Source organism: Anopheles gambiae, chromosome 2, assembly GCF_943734735.2.
Source record: "Anopheles gambiae chromosome 2, idAnoGambNW_F1_1, whole genome shotgun sequence".
NCBI lineage: Eukaryota > Metazoa > Arthropoda > Insecta > Diptera > Culicidae > Anopheles > Anopheles gambiae.
Genome location: NC_064601.1, coordinates 69,870,938 through 69,883,652, shown reverse-complemented (window position 1 = coordinate 69,883,652; position 12,715 = coordinate 69,870,938). Strand labels below are relative to the sequence as shown.

The window sequence follows — 12,715 nt, the reverse complement described above, 5'->3', positions numbered from 1 at the left end:
TATTTGTACATTGCAGCTCTTTGAGAACTGACCTGGCTGCACCACGGAATGTTGTGTTTCTTATTAGTCCGCATACACTAATAATGATTTGGAATCCTGGAATCTAGGTTATACGGTTTTGGTCTTCTTCTAACAGGAAATATTTCATCTGATCCGGAAAATCAACTATTCCTTCTGGCCCTGTTTTCCTGCACCATTTTTGCTGCAACCTCTACCCCAACTGCTACAATGGAAGCTATTGCTGTTGCCGCTGCGTTAAAAAAAAGTTTCTTATTTTTACAGTAACGTTTATGTGTATTTTAATATTTTATATTACAGCTCTTTCGAGGTGGAGGACTGATAATGGAAGAAAACTGCTGCATCTTCCGGGCCATCAACATAATAACGGGGTCATGGGGATGGTGAATGATAAGTAATTGAGTCGAGATTGATAGTTTTTTATTATTGATTTGCTTCCAGAACGTTGAGCAAAGCCTTCGGCTAATTGCCGAGGTGGAACGACGGCCTGCTTTATGGCAAAAGCGGTCGGAGTTTTACAAAAACGGAATTCGGCGTAGGGATGCGTGGACCGAGATTGGTAGAATCTTGGAACTTACCGTCGAAGAGGCCAGTTACCAGTGGAGGAAGCTGCTGACCAGCTACCGGACGTATAAGTCCAAGCTGCGTAAAAGTCAGCAAAGCGGAGCAGGTACTCATCAAATTTAAAATAATATGAAACTGTTCAATGACAAAATTTTATCATTCGTAGCGGCTGAGGACGTTTTTCGGCCAAGATGGTTCGCCTTCGACGCGATGAAGTTCCTTGACGATACCATGAAGGACGGCACGCATCTCGATACGGTAAGTTGTTTTGTTATTTATCAGTAAATTTTATATTTCACTGCGAGTTAAGGGCGGTCCTGTGGCACAGCAACAACATGCCCGTCATGGGTTGAAGCCCCATATGGACCGTTCTAGTGATGGGCGGGTCGACCCGAACCTATGGGGTCGGAGCCATCCGTAAGCGACCCGGAGTCGTTCGGGTCGACCCGAAAGGTACAAGTAGGTTCAGTGGGTGCAACTACTCCGGTAGGTGCAAGAAAGCATAAGCCACTCCAACCTGTTGGTGCAGCGAGTTCGGGTCGGGTATTGAACCTACCTTGACACGACCCGTCATCATCATACTCATCAGTCGGGTCGACCCTAACTCGCTGCACTCGCGGGTCGGATTTGATTCCGACTCCGACCTAGCGCACTCGCTCCACCCACGGGTCGGAATCGATTCCGGCTGGCTCGCACCCGACTCCGGGTGACCCAACACTAGACCGTTCCCGAACAGCAAGAACTCGCGTTGTACTGAATTAAGTTTTGAAAGTCTGTATAGGTCGGCATGTGCGCGTAGGACGTTTATGCCAAATAGAAGATGTATGATAACGATAAAATAATGTTTTCAAATTTGATAAGCTCTGTAGCGCGTTACTATAAAATTTTATTTCATACGGTATTTTATTTTGCTCAACACGCGAAGCTTTCGTGGAATGAGTATAACAAATAGTTGTATTAGTACTTCTGTTGCTAGTTCATGTTTCATTATTCTCATAAAGGAATTCGTTTTTGAAAAAAACATCATCAAGCATTAATACAGGAGCCTTCATCATACGCGTGTTCCCTACAATACACTTGTGTTTCTAAACACTTGTGTTGTGTTTGGTGTTTATAAAACGATCGCAAATAAATCGTTTTATCTTAATAACTTGCCAAGCGCGATTCACGTTGAACCATTCTTTCATCTAAACAATGGTGGGTGGACAATGCATAGGTACAAGTGTAGTAGCGACGATGTGGGTTAGCATATTATACATATAATGTGTAACTGCATGTAATCTACGCACATTCTACGATTTAATAACTAATTATCAACTTAATAAATGGCACATACAAAGAGTTGTATTGCATTAATGATTAAGTTGGTTATTATACTTAAGATCATGTGCAATGTGTAAACGTATATTCAACAAGTCGTTTGGCGTGCGACAGGGTATGCCTTGTAGTCCGCTCATTGTAGTTGGAGCTCTCTCGCCTCCTACAAAACGCCCATTGACGACCCTGTCAAAAGATGAAGGGCGAGTGTATGTATTGCGTGAAGCACTCTGTCGAAGAAAATTATGGAGATATATTGTTGTCATAATAACCGTTTTAGCTTCTTCTGGCTCTAGCAGAATCGGGCTTTTAAAAATTCGGAAACGGTTGGCTAAAATCCCGAACACATTTTCAACGATCATTCGAGCACGAGAGTGACGTTTGTTGAAAACTCTTTCAATTGTCCCTTCCGCATGCATGCCTCCAAATGGTCGAATGCAGTACCTGGTAAAAGCAAACGCTTTATCGCCTAAAAGAAAGTAAGGTACTCGCATTGCATATGGAACTCGCAGTGGTTCAGGTTCCGGAACGTTCAAACTGTTGTTTTCCAGCTTCTGGTACAAGCGTGTGTTTTTAAACACACCTCCGTCAGATATTCCACCTTTTCCTCCAATATCTGCATGTAAAAAGTTGTAATCGGCATCTACTACCGCAAGTAATACAATGCTGAAATAATGTTGATAGTTGTAATACTCTGATCCACTATTACTAGGCTTTTCCACTTGTACGTGTTTGCCATCAATGGACCCAATTGCATGCGGAAAATTCCACCTTTGTTCAAACTTTTTTGATTTCTCCTTCCATTCTTCTGCTGTGGACGGGATCTGAAATGATAATAACACATACAAAGATAAATTGATTATATATTTCATAAATTTAACTCATATTTATTGCTCGTCGTTGGATATTAATGCAACCTTATTTATTTTGTAACTTTTTGATTATGCTATCTCATTATTTTTTATCTCTCTTTTCAGTTCGATGACGACCTAGAACAACACACCTCCACCCAAACCCACCCAATCCCTTCTTGTTCCTATTCCTCAATTCCGCCGCAACCAACAATCCCAGCACCAACCCCAGCACCAATCCCAGCACCAACCCCAGCACCAATCCCAGCACCAACCCCAGCACCAACCCCAGCACCAACCCCAGCACTAATCCCAGCACCAACCCCAGCACCAATCCCAGCACCAATCCCAGCACCAACCCCAGCACCAACCCCAGCACCAATCCCAGCACCAACCCCAGCACCAACCCTAACACCTACCCCAGCACCAACAACAGCGGGGAACTATTATACAATATTTGGCCAGTGAGTGGGGGCATGGTTGAACCATCTACCACCAGAACAGCAAAATGATGCCACGAACCATTTGCGGCAGACAATGCTAGAGTGGGATCTAAAACACAAGAAAAAATAAAATAAAAATTATAAAAACCATTCCTTTACATAGCTCCGCAAATGTTTATTTAAACATGCACACACATCCTTCACAATTTTGGCAATCGACGATTTAGAAACCTAAAATTATACAATACTCATTATAATCCGAACATGTCATTTTAATTTGTTCAACATTCGGCTCTTGCATGGTTTTCGATTGCTGACTTCTCTTCACTTGCTTTTGTCCGAAAAAGTTTTATCAGTCCTGCGTACGGGGAGACGGTTTGAATGAGATTCGATGCTGCCACGGTGCTGCCATGGAAAAGACTGACGCAACTACCGTCTCCAATCGGACCGCCGAAACAAGAAAAAAAAACAAAACAAACTTACCCAAAACAAGTATTGCAAACTTGCAAATGTCTCCCCCGTTGCCAAATACCGCAATGTTATTAAAAGCCTTTCTTGGGCCGTGATCGCTTCTCGCACATTTGTATCCATGCGGCTTATTTCTGGACCGACCAAGACATAAAGACGATCGAAATCTTCGTGTTTCATCCGCATAAAATTTTTTATCGTATCGTTTACCATTTCGGCCTTGATGTCGTCCAACAGACGATTTCCATCCTGTCTTCTGCGGAAGAAAACTGGTCGCATCCACCACCGACGGTTTCGCCGAAGACGCCGGTTGTAATTATGATCGTTGTTTGATAAATCATCACTCATGGCTGGAAAATGAAGCTGCTCACGAATAAACTCGCTCAATTGTGGCGGAACCAAAACAAAACAACTCAACGCATTCAAAAAATATATGCGCAATCTGAGATTTAGCATCGTCTATTAATACGGTAACGATTATGAAAAATTAAGTTGACATTGTTCCTACAAAACACCACACATTTAGTTTGACAGATAAAATCGGAAGCGGCGTCCGACGAAATCAAAAATTTTTGATTGCGTCGTACCAAAGTGGGTTTATTATACAGGTGGGCTTATTCCGAACAATTTGACAGCCGTGCTGTAGAAAAATGAAAACGAAATGACAGGAGGGGATTCGATCATTTGTTGATGTAGGCGTGTGAATACCAATGGCTGTTTTGGTTGATGTGTCGTAGTATGGGTGAAAAACTACGTATCACAATCGAATCCCCTCCTGTCATTCGTTCGTCCAATATGGCCTTCCCGCCAAACCTATAAGCCCACATAGTCCCTATACCCACTTTGGCGTCGTACGACGAAATCGCACGTCCGACGTTATCTGTCAAATCCCTTATAAAATTTTGACAGGCCTTCCGATAAAATCGCATCCGATGGAGCACAGACACGGGCTTAAGGGCGGTGGCAACGTTGATCGGATGCGATTTTATCGGACGAGATTTATATGGGATTTGACATATAATGACGGACGTGCGATTTCGTCGTCCGACGTTATCTGTCAAATTCCATAAAAAAATTTGACAGACCGTCCGATAAAATCGCATGCAAAAAAGCGTTGCCACCGCCCTAAACGCGGGCCGTGTCGCCCTCTATTGATAATTACTGGGAACAACACCTTCCGAGCGAATCGGTCGTTAATAATAATTAACACTAATAATAAATGATTATTATATTAATATTTCCTGAACTGGTCCTATTATTTTGACGCACGATTTTTGTAGTATTTTGAATTTTTTTTTTGTTTGTTAACTTATATGCAAACATTAAAAACGGCCTTAAAGCCAACATTCTAATTGTGCTTTCATGAAAGTTTGGTAAATATCACTTTAGGTAATGAAATATGATAATTGAATAATAAATTAATCAGTGGTCCTATTGATTTGTCCGACACTGTATGGCCACATACAATATTTAGATAAAGCTAAAGCTTTGTCCCCCAAAAACGTGTACGGGATCTTAATATTGTATGGAAGTCTAAGTATCTCAGGCTCTGGGATACTTAATTCGTTCTTCGATTTTATGGTATAGTTCACTATTCCTCAATATTCCTCCATCCGATACGCCTCCTTTTCCACCAACATCAGCATAAAGAAATTGACCTTCAGCATCTACTATAGCTAGCAACACCATGCTGAAAAATCATTTATAGTTGAAAAAATGGACACCGTAGTCTCACATATGTTCCATCTATTGCGCCTATTACATGGGGGAAGTTGTATTTATTATGAAATCCGAGGATAACTTGCTTCCATGCGTTTTCGTACTGGTAGCTGAAACAAGAAATTTTCAATTATGACTTTATACTTTACTATACTTTGCTGCTAATAATATATATTAATACGAATTGTATTTTTTTTTCTTGAAGGGAGAAATATCGTTTAGAAGTTCATATGAAAATGAAACACCTGACACGATTACAAATCGAGGGACCAAGCGTTGCAAGATATCAAGAGCGTCAAGATATGCCCTCTATGAAGAAAACAGCAAATTGAATGAGGCTATTGATTTAACAACTGAAGTAATGAAATACCACATTACTCGTCGTAAAAAAGGAACGTTTGAAAATTATACAAGAACATTATTAGATAGAAAAAATCCTCAAGACAGGGGAATAATTGAAAACAGAATTATTCAGCTTATTGCTGAATATCCTGATTATTCGGCAATGCACGAGGAATACTTGGAAGATCTTTTCTTCTTGGAAGATCGGTTCTTTTTACTATGTAATATTCGTATAAATTGGCTGTTGCTTTTAAATAATAAAAAGCTTACGGCCGGGCTACATTGATCGTACTCCTGAGTGTAATTTTTGTGAACGCGTACGCCATCTAGCGGCGGCGGGTCGAAGCTAGAGGCTGGTATAATTTATTTTTCAAAATTTCACTTTTTCACTTAAATTTTTTTATTTTTCACTTTTTCTTGAGGTGAATGGTGACAAGTGCAGTCCTGTGAATGTGTAGCTCCCGTTTATGAACTGTGAAAACTTGTGAAATAGAGAGCTAAGTGTTATTTTGTTTTGTTCTTCTTGTACTTAATGTTAGTGCTACCTGCGGTATCATTGTTTAGTATTTGTATTATTGTTTTGTGAATGTAAAACACGCGTGAAGTATCTCGGTCGACAGCGTCACTGCGTTGTCGAGGGTGATTAATCTTTACTGATTAATTAATCTTTCTCAATAGCAGGTAGGGGAGGAGTTAGGACGGTTCAGAGAGATTTTATATTTCAATGTAGCCGTTCTTTCGTCCAACTACGCCATGTTTCGTGAGACAGTAGAGAAATTTCAACCGTTGCTGGTCTTAATCTCTGAAACTCATGTGATTGAGGAAGAAACATTTCAGCAGTTTCATATTAATGGTTATAGGGTTGTGTCGTGTTTGTCCCACTCACGTCATACAGGAGGTGTAGCTGTTTATGCCAGGAGCGAAATTGTCCTAAAGGTGATTTTTAATGAATCATTGGAGGGTAATTGGTTTCTTGGTGTTGCAGTTTCTAAGGGAATGACAGCAGGCAATTACGGGATATTGTATCATTCGCCAAGTGCAAGTAACTCAAGGTTTGTTGACATTTTGGAAGAATGGTTAGATAGGTTCTTGAATTTTAGCAAACTTAACATTATCGTCGGTGATTTCAATATTGACTGGTTAAATGTTGAAAAATCTGCGAAGTTGAAAAGCTTAATGGATTCAGTAAACATGAAACAAAAAGTTAACGAATTCACACGAATTGCTAGGCAGAGCAGAACATTGATCGATCAGGTTTACAGTAGCACAGACTCAATCAAGGTCACTACTGATCCGTTATTAAAAATATCGGAAACGATTCAACAAAAATTTAAATGCTGGAATAGGTACTCGAAATTTGCTCTTTGCAATCATGTGTCACAAGGCTTAAGGCAAGAAGCGCCGAGCTTCAACGAAGCTGCAGACTTGTTATGGAACACATTGAAAAAAGCTATGGGCACCTTGGTTGAAGAGAAGACAATCTTGTCAAGAGAGACTAGTAGCTGGTATACTTTGGAACTTAGCCGTGCGAAACGGAAAAGAGACGAAGCATACCAACATTTTATTAGATCAAACTCAGGCTACGATTGGACTGAATACACTAGACTAAGGAATACATACAGCAGGAATCTCAAAACTACTCGTAGAAATTACTTTAGTGGTGAGATATCTAAGCATAAAGGAAATAGCAAGGAGTTGTGGAAAGTGCTTAAAAGTTTACTAAGGCCAGAGGAATCACGCGTTTCTGTTGTAAAGTTTTATGGGTTGGTAGAATCGGAAGATTCAATAATATGCCAGAAATTCAATTTGTTTTTTTGTAAACAGTGTTTTAGATATAAATCAAAACATTGCTGATGCCAGAGCGCCCGATTCTTTGTTTTGTAATGATGCTCCAGGAAACCAATTCAAATTTCAGAAAATAACAAAAGAGAAATTAAAAACTATTTGTTTCAGTTTGTCCAAAACAGCGGGCATAGGGAATTTTAACTGTAATACTATTCAGGATTGCTTCCATGTGGTAGGAGAGTCTCTTCTTATAGTGATCAATCAGTCCCTGGAGGAGGGTATTTTTCCGGAGACTTGGAAGGAATCATTGGTAATACCTATTCCTAAAGTGAGCGGAGCTGCCAGTCCGGAAGAGTTTCGTCCCATCAATATGTTGCTTGTACTCGAAAAGGTGCTGGAATTGGTGGTTAAGGAGCAATTGGTCCAGTTTCTAACTCGAAACGAGGATGAGCAGAGGATTGTGTATCAAACCATGACCTTTATATTTAAACTTTTGGGGGGCCTTTTGCCAGGGTATTTAGGGGAACGCATTGTTCGAGGATCTGATGTTCATCGGCACTGTACACGCAGAGCAAATGAGCCGAGGGTTTCCAACTTAATTTCACATGGTGCCAGAAACTCTTTGTTTTTCAAGGGGATTCAATTATACAACAGATTACCCGGAGAAATCAAGAATGCGAGTAACTTGCCAGACTTCAAACGTAGGTGTGCGGCATATGTTAAACAAACTGTGTAATGTCATATTTGTGTAGAAGTCCTATGTCACTATGTTATGTACAACTGCACTTGTCATCATGAGCTTGATGATGATGATAAGATTTTTCTTGATATATGAAATCAAATTAGAAAAAATATATAAGAAAGAGACAACATAAGTTTGAGACACGCGCGCGTACAAGTGGACAATCGGATTTAGTTTGGGAGAGCTTGCTGTCTGCATGTCTGGGAGGTCACAGCGAGATTCACTCATTGATGATTGTAAGTGGCCAATTCCAGATACATTAGGTTCTCCTGCATCGGAAGGTAGTGCCCTGGTGCCATCGTTGGTACCAGCGGAACTGGCCATATGCATGTTGCAGTGTGTCCTGATAATTTCCAATACATTAGGTTCTGCTGCTTCGGAAGGTAGTGCCCTGGAGCCGGTGTGGCACCAGTGGAACTGGCCATATGCATGTCGCAGTTATGTCCTGATGTGTTCGATGGAGTTGACCCGTTTTTTCTTGATGAAACTACGTTGGTCGTTTTGGGTGTGTGTATGACTTGGTGATTTCTTTTGAATGACGTCCGATGCCACCACTTGCTCGTAAATTTTTATTTTATTCAAAAACTACCTAAGAGTAATATTATCGTAAAGATACTTCCGTCCTTCTCAAACCTGTGTTGGGGTAAGAGGTGGGACTTATCATCATCATCATCATCATCAAAAGTGTTTTGGGTCGAGGAGCCTATAATTTTAATCAAAAACCAGTAAACAAACACTTGGTAAGTATGTTCGATATTTAGTTGTGTATTTTTTTTTGAAAATATGTGGTAATTAAACATGCATATTGTCTTACTAGCCATTGAACAACTGTAGCCGGCATCGCGAATAAATGAACTCTTTTTAACAGTCGTTTAAAGTTCATTTTGGTTTAACCGAGTTCATTTGTTGTTCATTCTTGTTAAAATAAACGACCGTCACAACAGTTAACGACTGCTCGATATCGCATATAGGCAAACACGGGTAAAAAATTCGAGCAGTATAATTAAACGACTGTTAATTTGTATCGCATACGCTCTTGACAGTCGTTTGTTTAACGACGGCATAGGACCAGTCGTTAAAATTAACAAATGAACTCAGTGCGTTCGCGATACCAAATTCTAGCAATTTTTAACGATTCTGGTTAATTTTTAACGACTGTTAATTTTAAACCAATTCTTTCGCGATACCAGCTTGTATTTAACGAAAATTGTGTGTGCGTGTGTGTGTGTGTGTGTGTGTGTGTGTGTGTGTGTGTGTGTGTGTGTGTGTGTGTGTGTGTGTGTGTGTGTGTGTGTGTGTGTGTGTGTGTGTGTGTGTGTGTGTGTGTGTGTGTGTGTGTGTGTGTGTGTGTGTGTGTGTGTGTGTGTGTGTGTGTGTGTGTGTGTGTGTGAACTGTTGTCTGTGAGTCGCCGACTCGGCTCGGGGAACGGCTTTGTCGTATTGCTTGGTAGAACGTTTTTTTTATCAAATTGTAAACAAAACTTACCGGCCTATTTGTATACATTTAGCATACAAATAGCACGTGTTATAATTATCACTGTGGTTCCGGTGTAACGGCTAGCATGACCGAATTATCACGCGATTATCGACCTTTCTGTTGTTTTAATTGAAATTAAAAAAGGGAAATATTTAACTGAATTTTCTTTTCCATTCCAGGATCATGAAAAAAGCCTCCGCTTCATTGCCGAGGTGCAAAAGCACCGTGTTTTGTGGGAGAAAAAAAATAAAAACTACAAAAATGTAGTTTTGAAGGACGACGCGTGGGCTGCGATAGCGGCCAAGGAGGAGGTTTCGCCACAAGATGCGAAACATCTGTGGTCCCGACTTCTTGGCATTTATCGGACCAACAAGGCCAAGGTTAAGAACACGACGCAAACCGGTGCAGGTACATGTAGAAAAATATATATACAGTTAATTTATTATTTCTCATCCCAATTGACTATTGTTTTATTTTAGGCAATGACGACGTGTTCCGGCCACGGTGGTTCGCCTACCATGCGATGTCTTTTGTAGACGAGGCCACCCAAGTTGCGGTGCATGTAGACACGGTGAGTATGTTTATACTTATTTTAAATAACTAGTGGTGTGGGTCAACTAGTTTGTTTAATCTTTGGCGTGGAAGCTAATGTCAGCTTTCAAATCAATTTTACATAAATGCCTAGTATTGAGCATCAATACATTTGGGTATCCATGATTGATAAATGTTCTCCGACGAACTAATTGACCTTACTCACATTCTATTTAACTAACTTAATGCGAAGCTCGTTTGTTATATACATAAAAAAGCTCTCTTTTGCACTTATATAATTAACATTTTGACGAACAAAGTATATCATATAATTCAACTGGTGGTTTTCCCCATAACACCACAGTAGTATGTGCTTCGTTCGTCAAAGTTTTAATACAAATGAATCATTTCACACACGAAGTGTTCCTATGATTCTTAAAATGTACACATATACGGACGATCACGACAAGCAGGAAATACTGACCGGCGCACCACGTCAACAGCACGAGACCAATATGTATAGCCGTCCGGAATCATAGTGCTGACATGACGATGGATTCTTTCTTCGCTCGTTGTACAATTGCAATCGGCAATAACAATTGGCAATCGATCGTTGCGCTGGAAACAGGTGCGTAATTGATAGACGAGCGTACCCTGCTTGCTACGATCGTCCGTGATACTCCGCTATTTCAGCGGGTCGATGGCCAATTCGTCCGATAATGTGTTTGGGCGAGTCGCTATCGTGTACGTAGCTATAGTTAAGTTTCTCCATGATCAATCTTGAAGAGAATTGATTTTAGAAAGATTTTACTGTACATAGTTACGTGCGTATGATTATCGCCACGTTCGTCCACTCGATCCACCAGCAGCAACCAAACACAACAGGCATGTGGCCACGTTTATTCGGTGAGTGAGCTAGTAAGCCAGCCAGCAGTTTATCCAGCCGCTAATAGAGCAGGCGAGTAATGCTTTAAAAACTCCGTAGTTGTTGCACTCGCGTACTTAAATGTATATTATAAATAACCATGCTGGTAGTAATGTACAGAATAATCGGTGTAGTTGTATTTGCCATTTCATAATTTATTATTAATTTTAATATTCATGGTATTGGTTGGACGTAGAACGATTATGTTTTAAATGGTTTGCAATGTGGTTCCTTATGTCAGCAAGATTTTCTGAAGGTCGGGAAGCAATGTTTTGGAGATCGGTCAAGCCCCCTTCACTTCTCCAATCTCCATCGACTCGTCGCCCGCGAACAACCCTATCAAATGCAGACGGGGTGTGTATGTGTCCCGCAAAGCATGCTTGCGCAAAAAATTGTGCAAATAAACTGTTGTCAAAACAATGTTTTTGGCAACATCCGGCTGCAGTTGTATGCCTTTGAGCACTCTCCATCGATTCGCTAATATTCCAAGCGAATTTTCAACTGGCATACGACAAGTAGAGTGCATTTTGTTGAATGTACGCTCCATTGAATCAGGAGGATGCACCCCGCTGTACGGTCTTAAGCAGTAATTGGTAAAGGCAAATGCCTTGTCACCGAGAATAAAGTATGGGACTGGGGTTTGGTACGGGACCTGCAATGGCGTTGCTGGTGGAATGTTTAGTTGGTCGTTTTCTAGCTTGTGATACAGCCGTGTGTTTTTAAATATTCCACCGTCCGATTCCCTTACCACCAGCATCTGCCCATAAAAAGTTATAGTCAACATCGACCACAACCATTAATACAATACTAAAAAAAAATTGATAGTTGTGATATTCGGATCCGCTATTATGAGGGCAAATAATTTCAACGTGCTTCCCATCGATTGCATCTATTGCGTGAGGAAATCTCCAGCGCTGCTCAAATCGTCTTGAGATTGCAAGCCATTCTTCTTCGGTAGAGGGTAGCTAAAAGATGAGAAACATAAATTATGATTTTAATGTTCATTTTCTTTTTTTTCAGCTTGGCTACGACGATGAGGGCCTCACTCCCCGTTCCCTCGTGGAGGCAGCCTACGCGGTTCCACAATCGTTGGACGACATCGATTGGGATGCCGCAGTTGCCTTCGACCCCGAGCCATTCTCTCCCACTCCTTCTTCCTACCCTTCTGCTTTATCCGTCACTCCTGGCACGATCCGCGAGGGAAACGGTGTGAGTGGGGCCCTCAACAACCGGCTGCAACAACCGGTTTCGGGCGCAACAGGCGCACCGGAAAATGCAGATCCGGACGATTTCGGCCTTTACGTGGCCGATGAGCTTCGGCTTATTTCGTCTCCAAAAAGGAGACGCATTATGAGTATTCAGCGGGAGTTATTAGAAACAATAAAAAAAAATCTTTAAAACATAACTTTGAATACTTTTTGAGTTTTGTATATCACATTAGTTACTTGATTGAAGAGCTACGTTCGAGGAAAAAAAAAGTTTCCGTTTTCATATTACATGAACCTTTTAGTAATGGGCGGGTCGACCCGAACC

At 40.9% G+C, this 12,715-nt stretch overlaps 1 protein-coding gene and 1 long non-coding RNA gene across 9 annotated transcripts in view; one reads left to right on the top strand and one right to left on the bottom strand.

The window, feature by feature from the left end:
• Positions 1-265: 265 nt before the first annotated feature.
• LOC133391069 (uncharacterized) lies at positions 266-3,161 on the top strand. The gene is made up of 3 exons (XR_009764562.1): positions 266-688; positions 749-840; positions 2,877-3,161. It is a non-coding gene; the product is annotated as an uncharacterized LOC133391069 (long non-coding RNA).
• The window catches only part of LOC133391068 (uncharacterized), a 149,185-nt gene continuing 137,913 nt past the window's right edge, over positions 1,444-12,715 (bottom strand). For 2 of the 8 annotated variants that reach the window (XR_009764557.1, XR_009764546.1), the window contains exons 2-3: positions 3,170-3,302; positions 2,588-2,723 (exon numbers count right to left, since the gene is read on the bottom strand). Coding sequence is in view for 1 of the 8 variants with exons in the window: in XM_061641169.1 (XP_061497153.1) it covers positions 1,935-2,723; positions 3,677-4,117 (1,230 nt within the window). In the remaining 7 variants the exon portion in view is untranslated. Of the gene's footprint in view, positions 2,724-3,169; positions 3,628-3,676; positions 9,074-11,930; positions 12,148-12,715 lie in introns of those variants that run through there. The other 6 variants (XR_009764554.1, XR_009764549.1, XR_009764556.1 and 3 more) reach the window with 5 other exon arrangements.